Raw genomic sequence first — 14401 nt, 5'->3', positions numbered from 1 at the left:
ATATTTTGGAGAGGTACCTATACTTTTACTTGACTCTGAGATTTCAGTTGTTTATACACCAATGGCCATGATTCTTTAGCCTATGGTGAAATCATAACTACACAGAGTATCAGAGTAACTAGCACAACTGGGCTGACATTCAATAAAATGTTTGTTCAAGGACGGGCGGCTTTCCAGAGCAGCATGTGACCAAGCTGGTGATCAGGGTGTCAGCAAGGTGGTGTCAGCTCTAATGCACTACTGGGGCCTCTGTTTATGTAACTGTCCAAAGAAAACTGCATTGGCAAGAGGATTTGGCAGGTTTTTATGAATTTTGCCAACACACTCAACTCTTTTGAGCCATAAAATGTATTTTCCTTACAGAATTTATCAGAAAATAAACAGGATTTCCAAGGCTCCACATTCTTTTTGCAGAGAGTTTAAGACACATTGACCTATCCTTTTGGTTAAAAAATAAAATAAAAATTTCAGCAGCCATTAAATAGCCTGCGAGCACACTTACACTGTGTGAGGCAACCATATTGCAAGCTGTGCACAATGTGATTTGGTATTGTTCAGCTGAAAGGACCATGGTCCCCTCAGAAAATCCAATCTTTGTGACGACAGCCGTATCTAAATGAAGCCTAAGTTGTTTTCCCCATCTTTCTAATGTAGAGCCTGATATCTTTTTTTTTTGTCAAAAATTTACTTTCCATCTCACAAAGTAGTTGTGAGATGGACTCCTCCTGAGCAAGCCCTCTGTCCTTTTTTTTTTACCCTAAGGCTGATTGTATCCTCTGCAGGATTATTCTGATGCATATTGCTATCTTAATGAAGTAGATGCAGCAGTGAGATGTTTTGAATGAGAATGACACTTTAAAGGTTATTCACAAACCCATGTGGGTACACCATACTCTACTGGAAAGGATTTTCACTAAAGTCTGAAAAGTTTTTCAACAAACAACTACATAACATTTTGGTCTAAATAAGGCAAAATAAAGCTGACCTCATCTTCCAAAATAATCTCACAATGTTATGCAACATTGATCACTTGTTTTATGTGATCTATTTGCTTTCTTTCCATAGTTTTACTAGGTATATTTTAATCTTCTATTGATTTTATTTCCTTTATCTGACCAGCCTTTTTATTGTGGTTTTATTGTATCCTGTCACTTCGAGATGATGTCTACTTAGCTTGTAAGGTTGCTTGAGACCGTTTGTCATAACAGTTATTGAATACTAAACACCTTTCATAAGATTTGAAATCACATGGAGGCTTGAACAGCAAAAGGAAAGCAGCATGAAGTAAAGATATGGGAATAAAAATATTGGATATCAATGATAATTAATTATTAAAGGACTGAATATTTAAATAATAACAGTTTAATATGAATGGGTTTCATTGTTAGAATGTTGTAGGTTATCATGTTTACACATGCACCACTGTCTTAATAGACATTCTCACAACGTCTCACCAATGTACCCTCAGGATATAAAATCAACCCCCATGAGAAACCTCTGTGTTTACTTTGCTTGATGAAAGTTTGTTATGTCTTTCCTCATTTAAAGACTAATACAACTGATCTTGGTTTATATCCCTTGTTTATCTTACTCTTGTTCAATACTTTAGTAAGCTTGTGTGCTTTATTGATAAATCGGACTTGGACCTATTTTTTTTGTATCATACTCATCAGTGTCATTAAATAAAATATTTTTATCAGTCTAAAAGCTATACATATATATAGATAGTTAGCTTGAGGGTTCTGTGCAGTATCTTCGCTGTTCCTATAACTGCTATTACCATTAGTCCTTCTGTATATTGACGTCTAACAGGATCTCAGCTCGGTCATTCTCTACCACCTTTTGAGGTGTTTCCCACTATGACATTAGGGTTTCCAGCCCATACTCTGGACAGATGTCCCTGTATAGTATTCCAGCCACTTGGTTATGGCACTCTATGTAAGCTTTCCCTGCCAGCATCTTACACCCTGCAGTTATGTGCTGGATTGTCTCAGGGGCCTCTTTGTACAGTCTGCACTTGGGGTCTTGTCTGGTGTGGTAGATCTGGGCCTCCATTGCTCTTGTGCTTAGGGCCTGCTCATGTGCAGCCATGATGAGTGCCTCTGTGCTGTCCTTCAGTCCGGCTTTGTCTAGCCATTTTTAGGATTTCCTGATATCTGCCACTTCAATTATGTTTCGGTGGTACATCCCATGTAGAGGCTTATGCTCACATGATGGAGTCTCTGGCACCTCATCTTCTGTTCCCCATTGTCTGAGACATTCACTGAGGATGTTTCATCCTGCCTAGTGGCTCTTACACTCATTAGTCCTCGGCCTCCTTCCTTATGGCGTACAGTCTCAGGGTGCTGGATTTGGGGTGGTACCCTCTGTGCATGGTTAGGAGCTTTCGTGTCTTAACATCTGTGACCTGTACCTCCTCCTTTGTTCAGCTTATTATTCCTGTAGGGTATCTGATTACTGGCAGAGCATAGATATTTATTCCCTGAGATTTACTCTTGCTATTGAGCTGGCTCCTTAGGACCTGCCTTACTCTTTGGAGGTATTTGGCCATAGCTGCTTTCCTTGTCACCTTTTCAAGGTTGCCATTCGCTTGTGGGATTCCATGGTACGTGTAGCTGTCCTCAATGTCTGCTAGTGTTCCTTCTGGGAGTGAGACCCCCTCTGTGTGGACTACCTTCCCTTTCTTAGTCACCATCTGACCACACTTCTCTAGTCCGAATGACATATCGATGTCTGTGCTGAAGATTCGGGTGGTAAGGATAAGTGAGTCAATGTCTCGCTCATTCTTAGCGTATAACTTGATGTCATCCATGTAGAGGAGGTGACTGATTCGATACCTGTAGCCAGTGTTGTTGATTATTTGGCCAAGGGGGTTCAGACCTAAACAGAAAAGCAGTGGGGACAGCACATCTCTTTGGTATATGCCACATTTAATGGAGACTTGTGGAAGTATCTAGCCATTGGCCTCAAGGATGGCATTTCACAACCTCAATGAGTTAGCAATGAAGACTCTTAGAGTCCTGTTGATATTGTATAGCTCCAAGCATTAAATGATCCAAGTATGTGGCATTGAGACATAGGCTTTCTTGTAATCAATCCAAGCAGTGCTTAGGTTAGTGTTTTGGGTTCTGCAATCTTGAGTGACTGTTCTATCTACCAGGAGTTGGTGTTTGGCTCATGTATTGATCCATGAGCCCGCTTATCTTAGTGGCTATGATCCCGGACATGAGCTTTCACATTGTGGAGAGGCAGGTTATGGGTTGATATTTGGATGGGATTGTACCCTTTGAGGGGTCCTTCAGGATCAGAGTTGTGCACCCTTTGGTTAACCATTCAGAGTGGTTCCCATCTCTCAGCTGGTTCATTTGTGCTGCCAAGCGTTCGTGGAGAGCCGTGAGTTTCTAAAGCCAGTAAGTGTGTATCATGTTGGAGCCTGGTATAGTCCAGTTTTTCATGCCTGAGACTCTTTCTTGGTTGTCTGCCACTGTGATGTTGACCGGATTCTGTTCAGGGAGGTTGCTGTGGTCCTCTCTCAGTGCTACCAGCCAATGGGCCTCCCTGTTGTTTGCTGCCTCCTTCTCCCATATGCCTTTCCAGTACTTTTCAGTTTCCAGCCTTGGTGGGGTTGTTCTACTATTGTTCCCCTGCCTCTTGGGAACTTGCTTTTTCATATTATTTCATATTTCATCACATGGTTGTTCTTACAGCCAAGCATCTCTAGGATCACTGCTGCTGTGCAGTATATTAGCTTATTGGAGCTCATTGATGTCTGTGATGGTCAATGTAAGAATTGCTTGCAGAGCTGAATTCATGTTTATATATATATATATATATACATATATATATATATATATATATATATATATATATATATATATATATATATATATATATATATATATATAAACTCACTGTGAGGTTGAATCACACACTCCATGGAAGAATTAAAATATCAAAAATTTGGCAGAAAAATAAAGGTTAATATTGGATTTTGTCGCTAAAGGAATCACTGAGAACGATTATAACACTATAGAAAATAATTAATTGATTCATTAAGTAAAAAGTAGGATGGGAAATTTATATGGGAATTTAGAAATAAGACTCCGATTATATTTTAGCAGATTAAAATATAAACTTTATGGAATAGTCTTTCTCTAGTTACTACATCGCATTTGAGTATAGGCAGGTCCTAATGCCAAAAAACATCCTAATCTTAGTATCATGGGCCCAAACAACCCAGCTAAACAGCTAAACCATAAATGACATTGAAAAAATGTCTTTCAATATGAGTGCTAAAAGGGTCTGAAGAATGTTTCATACGAGGTTTTATTTTTGTTCATTAAATGGTTTGGGAGAGGTGTGTATTTTAAAATAGTTGTTCAGCCACTATCTCCTCTTAATAATCCTGGCTTAATCTACTGTACGATGTTATGCCAAACAAATGCCTATAACTTTGGCATAAAAAGTCGTATTGATGTCATTCTTACACCTTTTTCTTCACGACGGACAGGGGAAGGAAGCTTTAGGGCTGTTTTTGTTCAAAATCTTTTTGAAAAGACAGAACTTGGAAATTGGCAAAATTTCTGAGTTTTTAAAAATGCGTAAACGTTTGTCGAACTATGTTTAATATATACAAAAAAACATAATGGATATAGAAATAATTTTGGGCAAATGTTTTGTCCAGTCTTTGGTAGCTAAGTTATTATTTTAGCTAGAATGATCTCTGGTGCTGTGTGCCCAGGCAGGTTACTCCGCAGCTCGAAGGCTGTTCAGTGTTTGCCCGTTTCTTTGAGTCCTGGTCCTACTTAGAAAACAAGCCCTCTTTCATTTTTTAACCCTAAACTATCTAGATAAGAGATAGTAGAGACTGCACACTGATGATATTAAACCTTAAATAAATACACAACAAAAGAAACTCTACAGGAGAGAGAGGTGTTAATAAGTGATATTGTTCCCCATGAAAGGTTTAATTCACCCATTAAGTTAGCTGTTAAAAAACATATTCAGATTGTTCTTTTTTTCAAGAAGGGATAATTATAGTATAATCTTGTATAAATATTTTAATAGAATTGGCTAAAAACGTTTACATTTCCTGTAAATTTGTGATATATTTTTTTTGTTTAAATTTAATAATTTAAACAAACTTTAAATTCTAATAAGTTGTACAAAGTCAAATAACTGCCCAGAATTATGCAGAATGCTTATTATTCTTACAATCTGTTAAAGGAACATTTACCTAATATTAGCATGTGTTGGTATTGATGTTATTTTTTGCACAAATTATGACTCTGAATCTGGTGGTTTTTAATTTCCTGCTTTTTATTATGAGTTTATGAGATTTTCTGTCTAGTATATAGTGTAATTTTACTCCATCGTTATCTCTATACTTTCTCCACTGTTTCTGCTCGCTGCACATTTTCATGTAGTAAACAACCTCCCTTGCAAAATCGTCCTAGATCCTCCAGCTTATGGTCACATCCTCTGCTGTTATCAATCTGCCGCCTACTTTTTCTCTGGGTTCTTTTGTAACTACCCTGTTGCTGTCCATTGTCTTTTCCTTTTTGATGAGAAGCCATGATTGATCATCCTGTTCCCATCCTCATCTTTTCCTTCGGATCCTCTTTAAAACCAAATTAAGGCGTTGTGTAGATTAGAAAAGAATAACATTCTATCCAATCTTGCACAACCAGTTGTTGTGTTTAAAGCTCACTGAAGAATAAGATTGACCTATTATCAGAAAAAAAATAAATCAATCTTATTGTTGTGGCTTCTCCAAAGGCCTTGTAGCTGGAGTATATTTAGTTTTTTATTCACCACTTCTTTATTTCTTATTTCATAGCTGTCTGACAACAAAAGCCAATGGTACATTGTGTCTCTACCTTAAAGCCTCTGGTCAATTAACTCACCTTATACAAACTGACATTTGCATAACTTTTTTTAAAGGTTATTTTCTAATACACCAAAGAAAAAGAAAAACACAAAATACTTGTTATTTTCCCCTCTTTTGAAAATTCAATCAAATTGATTGAATTCCCAATGAAAATTAGTTTGCTATTGATTTGCCATGTGTCTGTGGAGCAGTTGATCAGTGATGTTTGCTCTGTTTCCTCAGGTGATATTGCATCCACTCAGACCACGGATGACTGCAGCGCAGGGTGGTGTATGGGTGGCTGTTATCTGGATAATGGCCAGCTGCTTTTCCCTTCCACATGCAATCTACCAAAAACTTCTGACTTTCACCTACAGGTACATTTCTGGGCACTGACATGGATGGTCATACTTAATAAGATCAGAAACAAACATGTGATTACTGTTTCAACCCTGAGAGACTGTCTCACACTTGTGTCACACTTGATTTGACAGCTTCAAAGTAAACAAGCAATTTGCTTTTGCATTTAAAGATTGGCTTGTTTTTTCCCTTTAACTAGATTAGGTCAAAAAACTGACATGAATTTCAAAAGGCAGAGGTTTAAAAAGGGCATTTGCTGTGTAAATGAAGCAGGTGATGAAGGAGGTGTAAAAATTACAAAAAAAAAATAACATTGGAAAAGTATACATACCTAAACAGCGGAAAAATAAAATAAATAAGTGTGCAGTCCTGTGACTTCTGACCCTTCTCACTCTGCTGCACTGGCAATCAGGTGTGGGCAGTTACACCAATTACCAGGAATTGCTGCACCTTGAAGGAGCACTATATATTCTTAGCTCTAAAATTAGGTAACCGCCAGATTCCTGCAAGCTATTCATGAGGGTAGACTAGGCAGCAATCCTTGTTTTGACCTTCTGATCTCAACCGTCTTATTCCTGTTTTTTCCTGTCTGCTTTGCCCCTGTATGATACTCCTGTCGACTTCTGATCTCAGGACATCAGCCTTGTCTTGATTTATAACCACATGCTTTTGCCTTTGCCCTTGACAAGTTTTTTCTCTCAATCCTGTATGACCCTAGCCTGGACTTTGGATCTGCCTCATGCATATGTCTCTCTGGAGACCTCTGCCTAGTCACTGTTACTGATTCTCTCACCTGGATTCTCTCACCTCTCGTCTAGCCCTTCTGCGAGCCTCTGCCCTGTGGACTTCTTCCCTGTGGATGACCCTTAGACTCACTACGATTTCCCTGCTAGCACCATAAGATTTTCATTCAGTGAATCAAATCATCCAAACTGAGCCACTGGGATCAATATTCCAGTTCCAGTCAGTTCTTGGCCCGCAATACAAATTTACTTTTGCACAAAATCTTGAACGATTTTACTACTGAGATTAATTATAGGGTCTCCAGATCCCATCTAGGCAATACAAAACTATAAACGCAGTGTAACTACAGCTCCCAGTATGCCTTGCAGCATTCCATTTGTTGGGAACACATGGAATGCCTGCCCAACGCATTCTACAGAGTTTCCAGATTTGTCTCCCAAGTCAGCTGTCGATCGAAACCGTCTCTGTTATTGGATAAACTGGAAAGTCCTGTGATAAAATAATTGCCATCATGACTTTGTCAAGCTGCTGCCTACCTTTGTGAAGCAGGAGAAAGACTAATACAAAGTGAATCCAGTAGAACTTCTTATTGCCTACCCGGAATGGTTGACAATAGTTGAATAAACTTTTGGCTCTCAAAAAGGTAATGGTGCCGTATTTGCTGGTACTCGCCAATACCAATACCACCATTTTAGTGCTGGATCGGGGCCCCGCCCGATACTGGTATCGGTATCGGTGCAACACTAGTAACAAAGTACATTTACTTGATTACTGTACTTGCTTGATTGTATACAGACATTTCCTGTGGTTTTGGTTAAGGTTTGATAACTACAAATTTTATTAACAAATAAATTATAAAAATGTACCAATGGTTAATTGAATCCAAGGTCCACAACTGGTTTAAATATCTAAATTTACTGTTAATTAAGTTAATAGTTAATAATCCACATGGTTCATTCTAATTTTTAAAGGCTGTTAGCCATTAATTTTTAAATAGCCCAACTGATCATTACTTGACTATTTTGGAGTAATCCCAGGCTTTGCATTATGCAATAAACCAAAAGAGTTTGTTCTTATGCAATAGCTCACTACCAATCTTCCACATTTTAACCCAGACACACAAATATATAAATAAGATACATTAAGTTATAATGTTAAATGGACTAAGAGTGATTTTGTTGTTTTACTGACCATTCAAAGCTTCTCATTCACCCATTCAAGCTCACAAACACATCAGTATACCTGTACACAGATCAATGGCAATGATTATGTGCCTTGCCCAGGGGCACATCAACAAATGGTTGGCAGAAGCTGGAATTAAACCTATACTTCACAGATTGCATGATGACTACTGGTAAATTAATCAAAGCTCATATAAGTGACTAGATCTGACATTTTCATTTACTATGAACAACACAGAAGTGGAGGCAAGGAATACAACAGTAAATTTTTTTAAATGTATTAAAGCTTTATAGGTAGTTTTAGTCATTAAAGAGCATGTCTATCTCAAGGGTCATGTGTGACTTTAAAGCGGCAATGAACAACATCTTTAGGTGGGCTGTTGAGCAATGTCAGTGTAACCCCCCTTCACATCTGTATTTTTTTGTTCTTTGTATTAAAAAATACTGAATCATTGCACAATGCTGCTTTAAACAAAGCTTATATCTATCCGGATTAATTTTGTCCAGTTTGTTACCACGGTAAGATCTAGTGTCAAAGCACCACATTTATTCTAGCTCTACACCAACTGATATCCATGTTAAATCTTTTAAAAAACCCCAAAAATAAATCTGACCTTTTTCTCATACAATTCACATTATGACCTTTTGATAGAATGGGTATAAGATTACCCAGTTGCTTGCTTTGATTCGATATAAGTAAACTTTATTCTCATTTTTTCATGTAACCTTCAGTTAGTTAGTAATTGCTGTATGTAAAAGACTGAAGAGGTCATCTTATAAAAGCAGTGGTGATATTAAATGGGTTGTTAGCTTTCCCTAAAAGGAGATTTAAAGAGCATTCTGATAAAAAATGAAAGGGTTTTTATACAGATTTATAGATATTCCTGATATCAATAGTTAGGTATTTGTTTAATCTACCATTTAAAAAAAAATCTTAAAATACTACTACAGACAAGTTTTTACTAAATTTTACACACATCTCATATAATGGCCTACAGTGTATTGTAAATCACTAATCCTGCTAATAATCAATCTATTTAAAAGATTAGGATGATGATCACCTAGGTTTATAATTTTTGTAGACTCTTATCAAATACTCAGTGTTCAGTCTTCTGTAGGGTTGAATTAAATTCCTACATTATGTGGCCTATATGCCTTTCGCATATAGGATCTCTAAAGATCTATCCGATTGTTAGAAAACCCAAGCCTTCTTCTAGCGATTCCACTGATGCTCCTTGGGGTTGAGACTTAGCAGTTGCATCGGATAGAGACAGGCTGTTAGATTTGAGTGGATTACACAATTTTAGGGCATTTTACTGACCAAAAAGATTGCAAATGGCAGAATTGTAAATTCAGTCCTTGTACAACATCTATGACTATATTTCCCTAGAGGTTTTAAATATGCATCTGTGTGGCAAGGTACACAACAGAGAGCTGGGTTAAAGTCCTGTGTCCTGACCAACTCTCCTTCTGTCCCCAAACAGCCAGGAAATGGAGCGCAGCCTGTGTGTCCCAGATTTCCCTGAGCCATCAGATGTCTACTGGCAGTACATTGATCTACTGACCTTCATCCTGCTTTACATGCTGCCACTCCTTATCATCACGGCCTCCTACACCACAGTAGCTCGCCGGCTGTGGCGCCACAACGCCATCGGCGACACAACAACAGCTCAGCACGCCACCCAGAGAAGGAAGCGCCGGAGAACATTAGCCATGCTGCTTCTGGTGGTTGGTGTATTTGCTATATGCTGGTTTCCACTCAACTGCTATGTGGTGCTGCTGTCCAGCCAAGCCATCCACTCCTCCAACGCTCTCTACTTCTGCTTTCACTGGCTTGCAATGAGCTCCACCTGCTATAACCCCTTCATCTACTGCTGCCTGAACCCCACCTTCCGTCAGGAGCTGCGGCTGCTCCTTGACAGGTGCCGACTCAAACGGAGAGCCGCAGTTGGGTTAGAGCCAGAGCGAGGCCCTGCGATCGCCTGTGCTCCATGTCACAGAGCTGCGTGGCCCGACAACCATGAGTCCTCAAGGCAGAGCAATGCTTTGTCCCACCCAGGCCAGGGGTCATTGCAGCAGAGTCAGGCTTCCTCTAGTCAGAGCCACAACCTGAAAGATGCACATGTGCTATTCACAGCCAGGCAACCCATCACTGGGAGGACGGACATCCTCTCAGTGGAACCTATTGTTGCCGTGAGATAACTAGACACAGCTGCCACTGTGCTGAGGAGTATTTAAGATTGTAAAAGACACTTGTAAAAAACATTTTTCCTCTGCTTTTTTATTTGTAATTGTCCATCCTTTTGCAGTTCTGTTTTATTGTTTTGTGCACTGTAAATCTATGGAGCATCGGTCTCAATTTTCACAAACAAACATATGTGATTCATACATGCACAAGTCAAGATCCACAGAAACACAGCACAATTAATGCGAGTAGAAAGAAAATCCACACACACACAGTGCAATTCATGCAAACGGAAAAAAAATCCACACACACAGAGCACGATTTACACAAGCAGAAAAAAACTCACACATACACACCACAAGCTCCACACACACAGCATGATTTACACAAGCATACAAGATTCACACATGCACAGCACATGATTCGCCAAAGTATTTCTGGTCTATAAACATTTATAAATTAAATTACAAAGTACTGTACCTGTGGTACTTTGTACAGAAAATGGTCCGTGTTCTGTACGGTTGTTTTTAGTTTAGTATTTCTACACATGGGGCCCAATAAAGAGTGCTAAATTACATGAATGTGTATTCATTCTGTTACTGCATTATCAGCACTGATCTTTGTCTGTGATCATTGCTGGGGGTAAAATAGTTCCTAAGGGAGGTGTCTGACTGCAGACAGAGAGAGTGGTCCCTTTAAAACATGCTAAAAATAGAAGCAAAAGCTATGCCCATAATCACTTTCAGATCTGATAAATAGTTTTTTTGGGGTGGTATTTTTTTCATATTTACATATCATCACCCATAACTTTGCATGGTTTGATCATTACAATATGATCTGCTTATTTATAAAGGCATAAATGAAAAAAAAAAAAAGTTTGCTATTGTTTTAATACATGGAAACCGATCAGGCCTATATTTTATTTTTGTCTTTCTTTGTTTTCCCTAAATAGCTTCTGTTTGATATATATTTGATAAATATATATATATATATATATATATATATATATATATATATATATATATATATATATATATATATATATATATATATATATATATATATATATATATATTTCTAATACCTTGCTTTTTGTTACCTTTTGGTAATGGTCAGTAATTGTCAGATTTGTGAAGTGTGCAGCTTATAGCCTTCTCATCAGCAATTCTGCTGCAGCTAATAAACCATCTCCTTGTCTGACCTATTAAGTATGTTGATTGGTATGTTGCGTCATACTCTTTTGAAAGTGTATGATGGAGTGTGATCCGTCCATTGCCCATTATACCTTCACCAAGCCCTGCTTCAAGCATCTCTGTAATCTTCTCTCTGACCTCCCAAAGTTGTCTTTCTTGGTCTTTGTGAAGCTGTTTGTTCACTGATGCCTGCTAACAAACCTCTGAGGCCTTGAAAGAACAGCCAGATTTATACTGAGATTAAATTACACTCAGATGGACGGTTTAAACAAATATGAATTTAAGGATTTTGTTGCTGAAATACGGTATAAAATTTCCCTTTTTTTGTTTCAGTGATGCACTAAATTTTAATTAGCAGTATGAAGAATGGTGTCTGAGTAAAAGGTGCATTCCACAGTTTTATGTTTTATTTGGAAACAAACCTAAAAACTATACTAGCTATATTAACTATGTCAGTATATTTCTTTTTCCTTGTACATCACAAATATGCAGAACTTTGTGTTGCTCTGTTGACACAGAGATGCTCGTGCTATAAAATATAATGGTCAAGGTGCAAAGTCATAGATCATACAACATGTACAGGTGCTGGTCATAAAATTAGAATATCATGAAAAAGTAGATTGATTTCAGTAATTCCATTTAAAAAGTGAAACTTGTATATTATATTCATACATTACATACAAACTCATATATTTCAGATGTTTATTTTGTTTAATTTTGATGATTACAAATGACAACAAATGAAAATCTCAAATTCATCATATCAGAAAATTAGAATATTACTGAAGACCAATAAAAACAAAGGATTTATAGAAATGTTGGCCAACTGAAAAGTATGAACATGAAAAGTATGAGCATGTACAGCACTCAGTATTTAGTTGGGCCTCCTTTGGCCTGTATTACTGCAGCAATGCGGCGTGGCATGGAGTCGATCAGTCTGTGGCACTGCTCAGGTGTTATGATAGCCCAGGTTGCTCTAATAGTGGCTTTTAGCTCTTCTGAATTGTTGGGTCTGGTGTATTGCATCTTCTTCTTCACAATACCCCATAGATTTTCTATGGGGTTAAGGTCAGGAGAGTTTGCTGGCCAATTAAGAACAGGGATACCATGGTCCTTCAACCAGGTACTGGTAGCTTTGGCACTGTGTGCAGGTGCCAAGTCCTGTTGGAAAATGAAATCTGCATCTCCAAAAAGTTGGTCAGCTGCAGGAAGCATGAAGTGCTCTAAAACTTCCTGGTATGTGGCTGCGTTGACCCTGGACCTCAGAAAACACAATGGACCAACACCAGCAGATGACATGGCACCCCAAACCATCACTGACTGTGGAAACTTTACACTGGACTTCAAGCAACGTGGATGAAGTGCCTCTCTTCTTTTCCTCCAGACTCTGGGACCTTGATTTCCAAAGGAAATGCAAAATTTACTTTCATCAGAGAACATGACTTTGGACCACTCACCAGCAGTCCAGTCCTGTTTCTCTTTAGCCCAGGCAAGACGCTTCTGACGCTGTCTGTGGTTCAAGAGTGGCTTGACACAAGGAATGCGACAGCAGAAACCCATGTCTTTCATACGTCTGTGTGTGGTGGTTCTTGAAGCACTCACTCCAGCTGCAGTCCACTCTTTGTGAATCTCCCCCACATTTTTGAATGGGTTTTGTTTCACAATCCTCTCCAGGGTGCGGTTATCTCTCTTGCTTGTACACTTTTTTCGACCACATCTTTTCCTTCCCTTCGCCTCTCTATTAATGTGCTTGGACACTGAGCTCTGTGAACAGCCAGCCTCTTTAGCGATGACCTTTTGTGTCTTGCCCTCCTTGTGCAAGGTGTCGATGGTCGTCTTTTGGACAACTGTCAAGTCAGCAGTCTTCCCCATGATTGTGTAGCCTATAGAACTAGACTGAAAGACCATTTAAAGGCTTTTGCAGGTGGTTTGAGTTAATTAGCTGATTAGAGTGTGGCACCAGGGGCCATCAATTTTCGTCTGGTCCTTGAGGGCCCCTTGGTGCCCGCGGGCACCGCGTTGGTGACCCCTGCTTTAGATGAATGCTGTAGCTTGACCAATGGGCTTCTACAGACTGCTATGGAAAGCTCCGTTCCCCTTATGATATCATAAAAGGAATTATTTCAAACAGAGCATTTTGAGCACACATTAACTGATGTGAAAGGATTTTATTTCATTTGTCAACATCATACACAGGCTTCAGGACATATATGACAATTACAAAATGTTTGTAAAGTGAATTTTGCATAATATGGGACCTTTAAAGGATTTAATGTGTGCATGTAAAACAGTTTGAATGCACAGCCGCTGTCCTGCATGTTGTGAGTGGAAGTGGAGAGTAACCAAACAAACTAAAAACTAAAACTTATCCACAGTAGCAATCAATTCTAAAATCTCCAATATTGATGACATGTTTGATATTGTCTGGTTCCTGACTATTTTCTCAGATTTTTGTTTTTATTTAATCCCTGAGAAGCTTCAGCAGTTGTACCATGGTTACATGCAAGCGGTAAAGGTTAGAACATTTTTAATCTCCTAATGTACCTCCAGATGCGTTACATAAAATTTGCTTGTTTTTAGGCTTAATTTAAATTTCAGACAATAGTTAGAGAGATACAACTGAAAAACTTAAAGCAGCAGTGAGTAAAATTAAACATTAAAATGTTGTTTTCTGAATGCCTTTGATGGTAATTAAGTGTTCGTGAGACAATTAGGGGTTTGGCATCTTCCCCTCTGTTTTTGGACAGAAAGGCATATGTTAAATAGTGATATACATAGAGATTTTTAAATTGTTAAAAAAAAGGCTTATGAAGAGTTTCATTTAACCTTTTTTTTTAAAAATTAGACATCGTGCTGATGAAGATTCTCC

The 14401-nt window shown here is 38.4% G+C and overlaps 1 protein-coding gene across 1 annotated transcript in view; it reads left to right on the top strand.

The window, feature by feature from the left end:
• Positions 1–10434, top strand: part of gpr83 (G protein-coupled receptor 83) — a 55391-nt gene extending 44957 nt beyond the window's left edge. Inside the window, exons 3-4 of the mRNA XM_038298085.1 lie at positions 6113–6246; positions 9639–10434. Coding sequence (XP_038154013.1) covers positions 6113–6246; positions 9639–10356 — 852 coding nt within the window. The 3' untranslated portion in view covers positions 10357–10434. The remainder of the gene's footprint in view (positions 1–6112; positions 6247–9638) is intronic.
• Positions 10435–14401: the final 3967 nt, after the last annotated feature.

Source organism: Cyprinodon tularosa, unplaced genomic scaffold (assembly GCF_016077235.1).
Source record: "Cyprinodon tularosa strain WSP-4 unplaced genomic scaffold, ASM1607723v1 ctg1106, whole genome shotgun sequence".
NCBI lineage: Eukaryota > Metazoa > Chordata > Actinopteri > Cyprinodontiformes > Cyprinodontidae > Cyprinodon > Cyprinodon tularosa.
Note: the sequence above shows the minus strand (reverse complement) of the source record. Positions and strands in the feature narration are given on the sequence as shown.